The following is a 16,012-nucleotide window of genomic DNA, read 5'->3' on the forward strand; positions in this document are numbered from 1 at the left end:
GGGAACGGGAAGGGATGGGTGGGTGTAGGAAGGCTCTGGCTATGACGTCATAGGATTAACCCTCTCCGCGCCAGATCAGGCGTTGGCCCCTCGGTTGCAGAAGTCTCAAAGTGGGGAAGATGGGGGAGCACTAAGTCTAGAATCCCCGGCTGAACTCCGATTCTGGGTTAGAGGCTCGGATGGGTTGGCGCCCCAGCGGGCGTTCGATTGCCCCGGGGAAGGCCGCCGTGCCCTGTGTAGGTGCCCGTGACATCAACCTGTGGGTGAACGTCGAGTGTGGGTCCTGGTGGCCGTCTCGTGTGTTCACTTACTCTGTGTGACACCATCAGAATATTTGTCTCGAAGGGTCGGATGGCAGAAGACCAACCGTGTTAGTGTGGTCTGCCGCCGCTGCGCCAGGTTGGGTGCGGAGAGCCGGGCGCACACCGCCCCTCGGCGGCGGCCAAGAGCGTGGCATCTCAAAAAGAAAGCTTACTTCCTCAGGACCTAGATTTGCCATCTACTTGCTCTAGCCCACTTTCAGATATCCTCGGCCGAGAGATCCAGCCTACTGGTTTGGGTCCTCACGCCTCTAGGGATATTCTTTCTGCAGTTTTGATCCTGCAATTCCTTCCTCCGGGAATGACCTTCCTCATTCCTCTCTTGGCTTACACTTACGCGTTCCAAATCTCAGCTTTCAACGCCCCTCCTGCAGAAGCCCTCCAGAACCCCCTCTTCCTCCAGGGCATGACTCCCTTTTTTTTAATCCCCAGTGCCTAGAAGGGCCTGAGGAACTCAGTTGCGTGGGTCGGTTCTGCCCGACCTGGGTTCAGCTGACCGACGCGGGCTTCCACCAGGGGGCGCGAGGACTCGGCGTCGTTTTACTATGTCCACCAGGTGGCGCTTCCTCCCGCCTATGGTCCCCACAAGGTTGGGGAGCCGGCCCGCGGGTACGCCTCGGCTGATTGGGAGACGCACAGCTAAACTATTTGCATAATCTTGAAAGGACCGCGCTGAGTGGTTGAGGTATAGTAAAAGAAGCTGAAACGGGCTTTCTCATTGGTTTAAATTTTCCCCCTGCGTCCACATCCCGGTCAGATTGGGCCGGGAGGTCAGTCGGAAGCCTCCGGCTAGTGGCGACAAAGGACCTAGGTCCGGGTAGTGGGCGCCGCAGGGTGAGTGCCTGACAGCCGAGCGGCTGGGGTAGGGGACCCCAGGGCAGAGCGGGTGGGGGACCTGAGTGGGAGACTGTTGACCCCGCCCTGACTTCTCTTGGCTTGCCCATTCTCCTGTTTAGGAGTTGGAGAGGTGCATCTTGAGAGGGAGGGACAGAGACCCGTGGCACCTGCCTCCACCCACCCACCAGGGTCCTCTCCGCCCATCCTGGCCCCACCCACGCTCCCCTGGGGTTGGAAAAGTAGCCTTCTCAGACCTCCCGGGGTGTCTCACTCAGGTTTAGAGCTTAGCTCGCCCCACTGGAAAGTGATCAGTGGCGTCCGGAGGTGTGTGCCGGAGTGGACCGTGGAGGTCTGCTCACACGGAGACTTGTTCTTGCAGGATCACTCAAAAGTGGGTCCCCTGAGCTTGGAGCCACTGGGTATGGGTACCGAGAATGAAAGCCCAGAACCGGACTACCAGAAACAGTTTCAGGCCGCTGTCAGTGTCATTCAGAACCTGCCTAAGAATGGTGAGGGCACGGGGACCTGCCTTTGGAGGTCTACAAGATTGGGGTCTGCCTCTGATCCCTGCAGTTGATGCAGATAAGTCCCTGCCTGGGCTACTCTGGGGGATCTCCTCTAGCCATCTCTGCCCATTACAAGGGTGGTTCTCCCCCCACCTCCAAAAGTGTTGGAGCTGGGAGTGGCCCCAGGTCTGTCTCCACTCTCTTGGAGTTGGGGGTGATGCTCTGCCTTCTACTTCCCACCCGCCTGCCTAGGCTCTTACCGCCCGTCCTACGAAGAGATGCTGAGATTCTACAGCTACTACAAGCAAGCTACCATGGGACCCTGCCTGGTCCCCCGGCCCGGGTTCTGGGACCCAATTGGACGATATAAGTGGTGAGCTCCCTACTGGCAGGGCAAACAAGCCTCAGATGCCAACCAGCCTCTCACAGCTCTCTGCCCTCAGGGATGCCTGGAACAGCCTGGGCAAGATGAGCAGGGAGGAGGCCATGTCTGCCTACATCACTGAGATGAAGCTGGTGGCACAGAAGGTAGGGAAAGGCCTCAGGCTTCTTTCTGTCCCCGAGGTCCCAGCTAGGTGGCCTGTCTTCTGCCCTTCCGGGACTGACCCCCTTTATGTTTCCTGCACATTGACACCCCTGAAGAAATTCCCACGTTCGTGCTCTGTCCCCAGCCCTGCCTGTCTCTGGTCCCTGACTGGGCACAGGGCAAGAGCAGGGCGGAGGAGATCCAGCTCAAGGGGGGATAGGAGGACAGTGGTAGGAGGGACCAGCCCCTACTCAACAGACCTCCTCCCCCACAGGTGATCGACACAGTGCCCCTGGGTGAGGTGGCAGAGGACATGTTTGCTTACTTCGAGCCCTTGTACCAGGTGATCCCTGATATGCCGAGGCCCCCGGAAACCTTCCTGAGAAGGGTCACAGGTCAGGCCTCCAGGCTGTGAGCGCTACAAGTGCTGAGTGAACTTCCTCAGGTCCAGGCGGAGGGGGCTGCTCAGTTGGAGGGGGATTTGAGGGCAGAGGGCCCCAGGTGATGTCCCTGTAGGGACTCCAACCAGTGCCCCTGATGGAGTGGGTCTCAGACAGAGCTCATGGCTGATGGGGAGCAGGGCCAGTCTCATTGGGAGGCACCAGCCTCTTCCCACCCCCACCTCTGGGTGCTATGTCTCAGCAGGCTGGAGAGAGCAGGCCCTGAATGGAGATGTTGGGGCTGCCCCCGAGCCTCCCTGCCTCCCCAGGGAACCAGCACCCCCAAGTCCAGGTCAGTGCCTGGGCTGGAGGGGCAGAGAGCCAAACCCAGAACAGGGGTGGGTGGGGGGCTTTCAATGGGGTGGAGAAGGGGAGAAGGCTGGATGCCACACCCCATGCCCACGGATACTGAGACCTGCTGTGCTTGCAAAGGCCCAGGGGCACGTTCTGGGATTCCACTTCCAGGACCTCACTCCTGGGACCCATCCCTGCATCTTGTGGCAGTGTCTCTAGTGTCCCCTGAATATGTACCTCTGTCCCATTGCACACCCCTCTCCTTCTTCCGTGGCCTCCCTCTTGTCACTAATTTTACCTCTCTCCCTGCCCAGAGTCCCAGCCACCTAGGGACCTGGACTCTGAGGTTTTCTGTGATTCCCTGGAGCAGCTGGAGCCTGAGCTGGTGAGACGACCCCTGGTTCCCTGCCTTCCCCACCCCACTGTCCCCCGGCTGCTCTACCCCCACCCTGGCATCTTGTGCCTCATCTCAGCAGGTGTGGACAGAGCAGAAAGGAGCCCCTGGAGGACAGCCTGACACCCGGAACAGCTCCAGGCTCCCTGCAGAGAAAGGTGAGCCCTTGCCGGCCCTTCACCCCCTTCTGCCCTTCCCTCTGGTTCTGGCTTTCCCCTGACTGCCCTCTTGGGGCAGAGGTCAAAGTCTGGCACTGGGCACTTGCCAAACAGCCAGACACCAGCCTGGATGGGCAAAGTCCCTGTCGGGACTGCCCGGCCCCCTCTCTGTGTCCGCTTCCCATGTGAGACTGTCAAAGGACAGTGATTTTTGTCTTATCTCCTTCTAGAACTTCTAGGCATGGTGTGCCATGCCTCTTAAGGGGCACTTTCAGAAATATTATCTCCTTTATTCTTCTTAGTAAGCAGCCCTGTGAAGGCAATGACCTCTTCCCCTAATTTTCAGATGACAAAATGAGGTTCAGAGAAGTTTCTGGCTTACCCAAAGTCACACAGCTAAGTGGCAGTGCTGGGATTCAAACCCGTCACAGCCTGTTACTCAGCCACTCGGATGGACTTTATAAGAGGGACACTTTCCAAGGGATTGCTCTCTAGTATTACTTTGCCCCAGACCTGCCCTGGCCTGCCACCATCCTGTCCCTAGCTGAGTTGCCTCCTGAGTCCCCTTCCTTGTGTGTCTGTGCTGGGCAGAGGGCAGCGTGCTGGGGCCCCAGGAACTGGACACGTGGCTGGTGGGGACAGTTCGGGCACTGCAAGAAAGCATGCGGGACGTGCAGGCGAGACTGCAGAGCCTGGAGAGCATGTCTGGCCTCCCGAAGCAGGTGAGCTGCCCCCAAGGCCCAGGGTGTGATTAAGGCAGAATGCCGCCGGTCTCTACTCAAAGCTCCTCTTGGAGCCACTTCCGTCTTTTCGTCCTAACTCCCCAGCTGCCCACATCTCTGACTTCTGCAGAGAATGGTGTGGCTTGTGTGTTATCACAGGCAGCACAGTCCAGGGGACTGAAGTGCTCCCACCCTGGAAGGGAGAGTGGGAAGGGCCCTCCTTTCCTGCTCTTAGCTCCCTCTGCCGGAAGAGCAACTGAGCAAGAGGGCTAATTCCAACAGTCTGGAAGGCCAGGACGTGCCTGCTGTTTGCACGGGGGGCTGGGGGGCCCTGTTGTCCCTTCCTCAGGACTTCTGTTCCCAGATTTAGGGTTTGCTCCCAAACAATTCAGCCTGTGCACCCCTCCCTCTCTCCCCTCTACTTCTAGATCTGCTTGCCCCTTCCACCTGGGCTCCTGAGCGCCTGCACCATCGGCCCCCAGAGCCCTTGCTGAGTGCCAAACACAGGACTTATATTATCTCATTTAATCCACACAACCCGATGAACTAGGTTTGCTTTTCATCTTCCTTTTACAGAAGAGAAAAACGAATCTCGGGAAGGCTGGGTAATTCAGCCCAGAGGAACCTCACAGAGCTGCTGTGAGGGTTAGATGAGATAATGCCCCCCCCACCCCTCCCCAGGAAGGCCTTCTCCAATGGGCTCCACTGTATGCTATTACCAGTATTATTAACATCAAGTGATTGGAGCTGGGTGTGGCCCCAGGTCTGTCTCCCTCGGAAGCCGGGACTCACCGTGGACTCCGAGTGGGCCTGTTCTTGAGACGCCTGGGGTCACGGGAGCAGGAGACTGATGAATTGCTGGGTGTGGGGGTTTGCCTGAGTGACCCCTGACCCCCTTGACACTGTGAGTGGCAGCCAGGGGGCAGGGATTTTGCCTCAGATTCACCTTTCAAGGCCCACCCCTTCGAGGCCTTCTCATTTATGTGACCTTTAGCTAATTTTACATGCCGAAGATTTTAAAGACTTCCACCCCAAAATAGCTGGTTTTCCAGCTCTAAAAATAAGAACATTCTACTACCTTGCCCAAACGACAACATTTTAGCACACCCAAGTCCTTCTACCATCAAATCCTCGCTCCAAACTGAAATCTCCCCAGTAGTCCCGAAATGGCCTTTGCCAGCTGCTCTGTCCGTCCAGTCCCTGGGGGACACGTGCTGCAATGGGCTCCTCTGTCCTTTAAGACTCCTTTCATCTAGACCAGCCCTGCTTCCTTGCTACTGACTTATCAGGACTGGGCCAGTGCGGTGATCCTGGAGAATGTTCCTTTTCGGGTCTTTCCGAAGACATCCTCATGGCTGGCTAAGTTTAAAGTACCAGATTATGTCAGATGTGATGTTCTTCACATCAGGGGGACACAGGTGTGGATGTTCTGCCATGAATGATTCTCGAATGGACCACTAGCATGGGTGAAGGGGTGACAGTCGGGTCCCCATCACTGTTGGAGCCAGGAAATGTCCAGCTCCCCCATTCACCCCACTGGCCCTGCGATTTTTGACAATTGATGGATAATCCTTGCCTGGATCAATAATTTACTCGGGCAAAAAAATACTGACTTTTAAATTTTATTATTCCTTTTTTTTTAAAGATTTTATTTATTAATTTGAGAGAGAGAGAATGGGAGAGAGCACGAGAGAGGAGAAGGTCAGGGGAAGAAGCAGACTCCCCATGGAGCTGGGAGCCCAATGCAGGACTCGATCCCGGGAGTCCGGGATCGTGACCTGAGCCGAAGGCAGTTGCTTAACCAACTGAGCCACCCAGGCGTCCTTATTATTCCTTTATCATAGCTTAGGTGTCACTTTTCTGTAGCATGTCATCCGGGATTTCCCTGAAGTACAGTGCCTTATGGAAAGGCAGAATAAAGGCTTAATTCTTCCTTTTTAATTACCTATTTTAAAGTGAGGAGTTGATTTAACGGCTACCTCAATAGTGACAAATTTCCAACTTTCTCTTTGCATATCATTATGGACTAATGGATTTTAAAGATTCAGTATTTCAATCAACAGAAATTAACTCTTTGTGATGCTTACATTGTCACAATTGTGGTCAATGGAGACCCTTTCAAGCTGGGTCCTACATTCTCATAACGTGACCTCATTAATCTTTAAAAGCTTCCTTGCTTTCTGGTACAAGATGTCCCACATTCACCTCGACCTTCCCTGCTCCAGACCTGGAATTAGCCACTTCTCCAAGGAGTCCTGGCTCTTTTTAGCAGAGAATGATATCGAGACACGAAAATCTGAGCACCGTTTGAAATATGTGGTACATCCTTTATCATATTGAGTGTTCAAGCCATACGAACAGTGGCCCCAAGAGTCTCTCAGGCACCTGGGATTGTCCTGGGAGGAGGATGTGGGAGGGAACAGGAGGTCGGCTGTCAGGGACCCACTAGGAACCCCAGGATCTCTGCAGATTTGGGTGTAGTGCCTGCTTTGCCCCAGTTCTTACAGTCTTAGGGAGGCAGATCCCCCAGACGAAGCTCCCACTTAGTTCTGGAAGCAGGTTCCACAAGAGGCCCCAGTCGGTGCTGAAGCCTGGGCTGGCCCCTGACTCCCTCCCTCTTGGCAGCAGAGGACCCCGCCCAGTGCCCGGCCACGGCCCTTCAGGCTCTCGGGTCCCGCGCTGCTCTTCTTCCTCCTGTGGCCCTTCATCGTCCAGTGGCTCTTCCGACAGTTTCGGACCCAGAAGAGGTGACTCTCAGTGGAGGGGTCTCTGCAGCCAACTGAGGTGGCTATGAGCCCCCTGTCCTGCTGTGCCCTGAGCCTTCCTAGGGTTTAGGAGAGGAACAGCATTAACTCTGTCCCCCCAACCAGTGTTTGCCTACGCACCGCTCCCGTACTGGGCGGGGGGCGGGGGGGCATTTGAGAGCCCATCCTCCCCTGCGGCTTCACACGGACGCGTTTCCCCTCCCACCCAAACACCCAGGTTCCCTGGGGAGGGTGTGGGAGTGGTGCACGTCCCCGCTTCTGGGTTGGCCGCGACTCGGGGGCGGGGCTGCCCGGTCTCAGCCTCTGCCCTCCCCTCCCTCTGGGTCACCTGACTCTTCTCCCACCCCAGCTTCTCCCGGTGGAGGGCCAGCTCTTGGGCAAGTTGGGACTTGGGCTGGGACCGGGAAGAATGATTGGCTGAGAGGCTGAGGGAGGGAGGCCAGGAGGCCCGGCCGAGTTGGGGGGGAGGGGAGGGGAGTGAGCTCCGTTTTGCCGGCCTCCCCCACTTCGCGCACACACACACTCAGGACGTCTTCACGGAAGATTCACTTACAAATGAATGTTTCACTAAATAAAATAAGACCTTAATCTTCTACCGTCTGGGTCCCCATAGAGTGAGGCGGGAAGCCGGGTCCGGGCGCGCAAGGCACAAGCCTCTTTCCTGCCTCTCCCCTAGTGTCCCCAAGACAGTCCCGAGTGTCCGACTCAGGAGCTGGGAGCACAGGGGCCCGGGGCCGAGGGGGGCAGGGGTGGAGAGCAGGCGGGGCGGGCCGAGGGAGGGGCGCGGGGCCCGCCGCTGTCGCCGGGGGTGGGGCCAAGGCACGGCTCCGCCTCCCGCCCCGTGGAGCAGGGTAGTGCGGAGGAGAGGAAGGCTGTCCCCGCCCGGAGAGAAGGGCGGCTGCTCGCTGTCCGGAGCGCGGGCCGCCGGGATGGGGCCCCGGGCCCCCCGCCCCGGAAGTGCCCACCGCCCGCTTCCCCCTCCACAGCTGCTCGCTCCCGGTGCCCCCGCCCGTGACCTCCGCGCTCAGGCTTTCCCAGGGAACTTTCTGGAAGGCCAAGACCCATTGGGGGCCTAGTCCCCGCCCCGCCCTGAGAAGTGGGGGCGGGGCCGGGCGCGGGAGCCCCCGTCGAGGTGGGCAGAGCGCCCGCGTGGGCACAAACTGTGGGTGCCGCCGGCTGCTCGGGTTCCGAACTTATTTTTCTCACCGCCTGGCGGCCTTGATCTCCCAGTGGTCTGCGACAGCCCTGTCGATCCCTCTCCCCTTTCTCCCTGCTCCCCCACCCCCTCCAGCAGTGGCCGGTATTCCGTGGAGAACCCGCCACTCCAAGCGCCTTCTAGTTTCAGCGCGGGTGAGGCCTCTGGCCAAGGGCCCCAACAGCAGAGGGCCACAGCAGCCTTGGGCCCCTGCAGCTGCCACCGCCTGGGCCCCAGGACCTTCCTGCCCCCGGTGAGGAAGAAGCAGTTCTGAAAGCCCCTTCTTGGAGACCCTTAAACTCCTGAGTTCCGTCTATCCGCCCCTAGCCCCTGGCCTTGACCGCTACCAAGGCTGGCTATCGTTTGATCCACTGGACGCCTCAGTCACTCTGTCAGTCCTCCTCTCACGGTGGAGAGGGCGTCCTTCTGGGCAGACACACAGCCCCGGGTGCTCTACGGTCCAGCCCAGGGGCAGAGACACTGAATAAACCCTTGTGTTACAGACGGACAACAGCAGGAGAGGGACCAAAGTGATGCTAGGGACGCAGGAATGGGCACACTAGCTGTGGGACTTGGGCAAGATCCTTAACTGTTCTGAACCTGGGTTGCCTTGTTTGTGAAATAAGGATGAACATCTCATCATTAAGGCAGTCCTGGTTTTTTTGTTTTAAGATTTTATTTGTCAGGGGCACCTGGGTGGCTCAATGGGTTAAAGCCTCTGCCTTCGGCTCAGGTCATGATCCCAGGGTTCTGGGATCGAGCCCCGCATCAGGCTCCCTGCTCAGCAGGAAACCTGCTTTCCCCTCTCTCTGCCTGCCTCTCTGCCTACTTGTGATCTCTGTCTGTCAAATAAATAAATAAATCTTAAAAAAAAAAAAAAAAAAGATTTTATTTGTCAGAGAGAGCACAAGCAGGGGGAGCAGTAGCCAAAGGGAAAAACAGGCTCCCGGCCAAGCGGGGAGCCCCATGCAGAACTCCATCCCAGGACCCTGGGAACATGACCTGAGTGGAAGGCAGACACAACTGACTGAGCCACCCAGGCGTGCCCAAGCCATGTAAAATGCTTAGCAATGGGTTAAAACTCAGCTAATATCAAGGTGCCTGGCCTGTTGTTTGACGGAATTCTAGAATTCCACAACCTATCACTCTGCCCACCACTCCCCACACGTAACAGATGAGCCCTCTCCAGTAAACTGAGGGTGGCTGGGCTCAGCTGTACCTCTCAATCCCCCTGAATGAGAGTACCCAGGAGTTCTCTGGGAGTTAAAGAGATCTCTGACTCCCATTCAAGTTCTCTGCAAAACCTCTTTTCCTCAGGGAGCTCTCAGTGTGAGGGGCAGCTCTTGCTCACAGGGGGTCTCCTGCATGACTGATGAAAGAGCACAAAGAACAGCAGCTTTTTCAGATGCAGGGAGTTCTTGGAAGCCCAGGAACTGGAGTGGTCAATTTCAAAACAGCTGGCATTCTTGCTTGCTTCTCCCTTGGGGCATGCCCATCACCACTTCCCCATGGAACCACTCCTGAGTTCTAGACGAGTCCTTTCTTTGGACATGATGCTTGTTCTTTACAGAATGCCCTTCATCATGCTACTGGGCCTGAAAACCCTTCATCCTTCTGAGGGAGCCAAGAAGACATGCCCCCCACGAATCCTGTCCACAATTCCCAACTCCTGAGCAGCTTGATTCACAAGGTCCTTGCCAGGATTTTCTTCATTTGTCATTTTGGCTCAGTGTGGTTTAATGGCCTCTCCACACTGTCCATGAGCAGCAAGGATGGCATTTTATTCATCATTGTTTCTTCCTAACAAATGTTTGCTAAATGAAGAAATGAGGGCTTTAATTAAGCTAAAGCTGTTGGAAATGGAAAGGAACTAATTCCAAAGTTCTTGAGAAAAATAATTTTTTTTTTATGAAAGAAAAATGACGCGAGGGTCACAAAGGCCTTCGTTCTAGCAAGAATTGCCACTTAGTTGTCATGTGACCTTGGACAAGTCACTTCATTTCTCATAGTCTCAGAGATTTCTTATCTCTAAAATGGAGACAATCATTCCTACCCTAACTCCCTGGGCTGTGGTGGGGTCAAGTGATCCTGCGTAAAGAACTGTTGTACGTTAGAAAGAGGTCGGAATGTAAGATGTTGCTATTAAGAAATATGAATGGGTCACGGCAAGAGGGAGAGGCTGTTACTACACTGAGATTTTAGGCCTAAATGATGAGAGCAGAGTTTGGGCTACTCCAGGCCCCTGTTCTCTGGGCTGGAGCTCGGAATCTGGAGAATTTTCTCAAGGAGACTGTGTCACCTTCCCTCTCCCATGAGTCTACCCCCAAAATCCTGGGCCAGCATCCCCCTGCCCTCATTTCTGGGCAAGACCTCCTCTTTGGGGAAGCTTCTGGTTCCGTTCCCTCCCAGTGCTGCCCAGCGCCCATTGATGAAGAAGAGCCCTTCTCTCTCAGCTAACCATGGCTGATTATTTAAACTCAGGATTAATTTTGAACCTTCTCCCCCGCCTCCCCCCAAAGAGGTCCATCAGGGGGCCCCGACTGTCTTGTCTGAGCTCAGGAAATGTTCCCAGTCAGCTCGGAAGTGAAGAGACCAAATCAGCCCCAGGTGGCCATTTTCTTCGAGGGAAGCTGAAGACCCGGGGTGAGGCCTTCCCACCCAGGGTCTTCTGGGAGCCCCAGGTGCACACCCCGCGCTTCCCGGATCCCCACCCAGGCGAGAGGCTTGGTCACGGCCCACCGGCCCACCGTTTTGCACTGGTCCTGGGGCGGCCGCGGCCCTGAAAGAGTAGGCTTGGGCTGGGGCTCGGCCACTTTCGTCCAGCGGTCCCAAGGCCAGAGGGTGGAAGTCAACCGGGACTCGAACCTGCCTTCTCATCCTCCGAGGCCTAGTCCGGGGTTGCTGCACTAATGCAGTCACACTGTCCCTTTAAGGCGGCACTTTTTATTCTTCATTTGTTTACTTCTTCATACGCTTTTCGTCTTACAAAATGCGTTCACAATATCCTTCCGCAAATGTCAGCCCCAGGCATTAACCACACACATCTTGCAGCCCATTCCTGTAATCTTAAGAATCGAGAGTTATTAGCCATAGGCCAACATCTCTCTTTATAGCATTTAATCTTCTTTTACACTGTAGGGACTACTTTTTAGGGATAAACCATTTTTGCTTTAGCTAACAAAGGTTTATAACCTTCGGAACCCTTCCGCTGAGGACAGAATACGATAATACCCTTTAAAACGCACCTTTTCATAAAAATATTCTGTGTAGGCCCTCAGAGGCCATCGAATCTTCTCGTATTCCTGAAGCAGAATGGTATGGTCCAAAGCCCGCCCCATCTTCTCTGCGATTGGCTTTCCTCCTTGGGGGAGACGCGCGACTCCTGGCCAATGGTCACCCACGTTTCTCTAGCGAGGGCTATGCGATGGAAGGAGGCGGCCTGGAAGTCGCCCCCTGCGCGTTCTGGGATTGGCTACGTCGCACGGCGCGCTAGGACGGCGGGCCTGAGGCATGGGAACTACGACTCCCAGCTTCCTGAGATGGGGACTCCGTTACGCATGCGCATGGGCGGGGCGGACAGGCTTCTATATAAAAGGGGCGCAGAGGGCTTGGAGACAGCAGTTGGAAGTTGGCAGGTGGAGAGGCAGGTTGGGAGGGGAAGTTGGGGGGAGGAGGCGGAAGAGTTGCTGTCGGAGGGGGGAGGAGGGAGGGAGGAAAAGAGGAGGAGGCGGTGGAGATCTGAGCAGAGCCGAGCATCGAGCCAAGGGGGAGATGAGTTTGTCTGTCCTCAGCTGAGGCTCCGGCCGGGCCTAGGGAACTGGGAGCTCGGGTTGGAGCGACACCCGTGGAAGTGGGAGGAGGTGGCTCTGGGACTTTAACCCCTTGTGGGCTCTGCGGCAGGGGATTTAACCCTTTGTGGATTCGGCCCTCGGAGGCAGCGTCATCGGGTAGTTTTAACCCCTTCGGGGCTGGGTTTAACCCGTTGGACTTAACCTCATCTCTTTGCCCACCAACTCCTCGATTGTGGGGGCGCTCTGCGGGAAGGCTTGAGGTCCACCCCCTTTGCACATTACGTACTGTTACTGCTGCTGCACCCCCTTGGACCCGCTAGTTGGCCGCGCTGTGGGCACTTAACCCTTTACTGACTTGAGCTCTCCCAAGTTGCAACTGGAGTTTGTTTACAGAAGGACTGGCTAAAGGCATCACTGCAGGAATTACAGACCGAAGAGGACTCTGCTGGACATTTTTAAAAGGAAAGAAAACCCTCTCTTCTCCTTAAGGACTTACAGCCAAAATTTTTCAAACTTCGAGAAGAGGACTCTATTAGCCATGGCCGAGCCACTCTTGTCAGAATACCAGCACCAGCCTCAAACTAGCAACTGTACAGGTGCTGTTGCTCTTCACGATGAGCGGAACCCCGATCGCCCCCCAGGAGCGGAGGAGCGGGTGCCCGAGGAGGACAGTAGGTGGCAATCGAGAGCGTCCCCCCAGTCGGGTGGCCGTCCGGGGCAGGAGGGGGAAGGGAGCTTGGAGCCGCAGCCGCCTCCCCTGCAGACCCCGGTCCGTCCAGAACCTAGCTGCCCGCAAGCTGGCAAGAAGGGCCAGAATGGGGACGACTCGTCCGCTGGCGGAGCCCCCCTGCCGGAGGCTGCGGGGGAACCGAGGCCCGAGGCCGAGTCTCTCGCACAGCCTTGTCATGATTCCGAGGCCAACAAGTTGGGGGCTCCTGCTGCAGGGGGTGAGGAGGCGTGGGGACAGCAGCAGAGACAGCTGGGCAAGAAAAAACATAGGAGACGCCCCTCCAAGAAGAAGCGGCATTGGAAACCGTACTACAAGCTGACCTGGGAAGAGAAGAAAAAGTTCGACGAGAAACAGAGCCTGCGAGCTTCAAGGATTCGAGCTGAGATGTTCGCCAAGGGCCAGCCTGTCGCACCCTATAACACAACGCAGTTCCTCATGGATGATCACGACCAGGAGGAGCCGGATCTCAAAACCGGTCTCTACCCTAAGCGGGCCGCTGCCAAATCCGACGACACCAGCGACGAGGACTTCATGGAAGAAGCAGGCGAGGAGGATGGGGGCAGCGACGGGATGGGAGGAGACGGCAGCGAGTTTCTGCAGCGGGACTTCTCGGAGACCTACGAGCGGTACCACGCGGAGAGTCTGCAGAACATGAGCAAGCAGGAGCTCATCAAGGAGTACTTGGAGCTGGAGAAGTGCCTCTCGCGCATGGAGGACGAGAATAACCGGCTGCGGCTGGAAAGCAAGCGGCTGGGCGGCGACGACGCGCGTGTTCGGGAGCTGGAGCTAGAGCTGGACCGGCTGCGCGCCGAGAACCTCCAGCTGCTGACGGAGAACGAACTGCACCGGCAGCAGGAGCGAGCGCCGCTGTCCAAGTTTGGGGACTAGACTGAAACTTTTTTGGGGGAGGGGGGTAAAGGGGACTTTTTACAGTGATGGAATGTAACATTATACACATGTGTATATAAGACAGTGGACCTTTTTATGACAATAATCAGAAGAGAAAATCCCCCCCGGCTTTGGTTGGTTTGGTAAATTTAGCTATGATGTAGCTTGCGTGCTTTTCTCCTGTTCTTTAATTATGTGAAACTGAAGGGTTGCTTTTCTTGTTTTCCTTTTTAGAAGTTTTTTTTTTTTTAATGTGTAAGTAACTTGACCAAGTTATAATGCATTTTTCTGTTAAAAATCCCCTCCTTAAACGGAGCTAAGGTGGCCAAATCTGAGAACAATTAAATTCATTCTAGCTATAATAAATTTAATATTTGTAAATGTAACATAGTTTCAGTGTGATTTCTAGAGCTAATTCAAAATTGTGCTGACTTATTTTAAGTGATTGCATTGGGGGGGGAGAAATCATTAAATTTGTCAGTTCGCAAAAAATCTTTAATGGGACAATTTTCAATTTGCTGATTTTCCTCTTCAGTGGGTTTTAGTGTGTTAAATATACAATTCAGGCAAAATATAAAGATTAATTATCTTCAAAACTTAAGTGTGCTCACTTTCTAGTGCCTTGGTTTTCTTTTTTGATGCTAGAGAAAGAAACCAGTGTTGGGTGTTTGGGGAGCAAAGTGGCTACAATCAGAAGCTTAAAATTTAATTCTGCTTCTCAACAGCCATTTGAAAGTCTATTAACAAAACTGTAAACCTAATTTGGCAGTCTGTTAGGTTAGACAACTGACAGTCTCATTTCATTCCTACAAATAGGTTTTTAGTGATTCCTTCACTTTCCCAACAAGGCTGGAACAAGTTTCTGGATGTCTGAAAAAGGCTCTTGGTAAACCCCTTGCATTTTTGTGCAAGCAATGGTTGGATAAACTTGTGTGGCAGTTCTTTGTTAAGACATTCAGAGGTAGGGAATATAGGGAATATTGGATTTACAGGGGAAATGGTTGTTTGGGGCATTCCAAGGACTTACCCTAATTATCTAATACTTAAGTGCTCCCTACACTTAAAAAAAAAAAACAACAAAAAAAACAAAAAACCAGAAGCTGTCCACCTTTTCATGAGGGTCAAACCAAAATTAGAAATCCCCCCTCACTGCAAATCAAATGTAAAGCTTCTGGTTGAGGAGCTAAATTAAGTCCTTATGGGGCAAGTGGGAACCCTGTACACTCATTCATTCCCTGTGCCGCCACTAGTCCCACTCTCCTAATAGCTGCTTAGGCTCTGGAATAGTTCCGTTCTTGAAAATGCAGGGGGGAAAAAAAACACAACACGAAAATGCAGGGAGACCCTGGGAATTAATTTCTGCCCCCAAATGAAAATAGTAAGAAATCAAGATTGTTGGCAGACAATCTCTCCTTTGCTGTCCTGCCTGCCATTCCCTTGTGGTGTATTTAATAAACTTCTATCTCCTTAAAAAAAAGTATGATTATTCCTTCCTCATTATGGTTAATCCAGCCCATCTCCACCCACCCTGTGTCAGTGTTTCCCTAGGGCAAATGCATTGCTCATGTCATTAGTACAGGGGTTCCTTAACTTGGGGCCTTAGAATCTAGAGGGGACCTTGGGATTCATGAACCCAAGTCTATGTAGGCTTGGGTTATATGTACATTTTTCTGGGGGTGAGGGCTCACGAGAGTCCTGAGACTGTCAAACTCCTTTAGGTTAAGAACATCTGCAGGAAAGAGGTGGGGGGGGGGAGTGTGGAGGAAGGGACATAAAACTCCCACTGGAAAGCTTGCTTTTGTATCTAAATGTAATAGTGGAGGTGGCAGGAACTTCAAGAGTGAAATGCACCTTATGATTCATAAGCATTCTTAAATCAATGAATCAAGGGGAATTATGCTGGTTAAGAACTGACTCAGGCAGGGCCTTCAGAGCTGAACTAAACTGGTCCTATTCTGGCAGATGGTCCACCGAAGACAATGTATGATCAATTTTCCTTTGGGCCTATAAATTACATTAAATGTCTATTTTGAAATAGTTTCTTCGTGTTTTTAATTTTCCTTCTGCTATGACGTCATGCAGTAGTCCCAGAAACACGGCTGCTTGGTGGAACAGCAGCAACACTGCCCTCTGGCTTTCCATGCAGAGAAGCCTCATTTTGACTGCACTACAGGATGCGGCAGTGATCACCTCTGACTGCAGAACTTCTTAGTAAGATGGAATTAAGTTTAATGATCTTGTTTCCCCCACTGTCAGTCTTTAAGACACTCTATACGTACATTTATCATCAGGAAAGAAAAGTATGTTTTACTCTCAGGAGACAAATTCTGTCTAGTCTTTAAAAATATAGAAATAGGGGCGCCTGGGTGGCTCAGGGGGTTAAGCCTCTGCCTTCAGCTCAGGTCATGATCTCGGGGTCCTGGGATCGAGCCCCGCATCGGGCTCT

General features: G+C 54.0%; 2 protein-coding genes across 7 annotated transcripts; both read left to right on the forward strand.

Annotated features, from left to right (window-relative positions):
* The first annotated feature begins 1,076 nt into the window (after nt 1-1,076).
* ACBD4 (acyl-CoA binding domain containing 4) lies at nt 1,077-7,557 on the forward strand. 6 transcript variants are annotated; one of them, XM_080826344.1, is made up of 10 exons: nt 1,077-1,154; nt 1,537-1,666; nt 1,916-2,036; nt 2,107-2,191; nt 2,464-2,584; nt 2,835-2,921; nt 3,238-3,308; nt 3,397-3,475; nt 4,067-4,197; nt 6,823-7,557. In XM_080826344.1, the coding sequence occupies exons 2-10, from the start codon at nt 1,579-1,581 to the stop codon at nt 6,946-6,948; spliced, it is 909 nt and encodes a 302-aa protein (XP_080682470.1). In that variant the 5' UTR covers nt 1,077-1,154; nt 1,537-1,578; the 3' UTR covers nt 6,949-7,557. The 6 variants fall into 6 exon arrangements, with proteins under 6 accessions (XP_080682470.1, XP_080682472.1, XP_080682471.1 ...); XM_080826346.1 differs by having other exon boundaries at nt 6,826-7,557; XM_080826345.1 differs by having other exon boundaries at nt 3,400-3,475.
* Nucleotides 7,558-11,776: 4,219 nt separating this feature from the next.
* HEXIM1 (HEXIM P-TEFb complex subunit 1) lies at nt 11,777-15,596 on the forward strand. The gene has a single exon (XM_080826720.1). The coding sequence runs from the start codon at nt 12,487-12,489 to the stop codon at nt 13,564-13,566; it is 1,080 nt and encodes a 359-aa protein (XP_080682846.1). The 5' UTR covers nt 11,777-12,486; the 3' UTR covers nt 13,567-15,596.
* The last annotated feature ends 416 nt before the right edge of the window (nt 15,597-16,012 follow it).

This window comes from Martes martes (genome assembly GCF_963455335.1).
Source record: "Martes martes genome assembly, chromosome: 16".
Lineage (NCBI taxonomy): Eukaryota > Metazoa > Chordata > Mammalia > Carnivora > Mustelidae > Martes > Martes martes.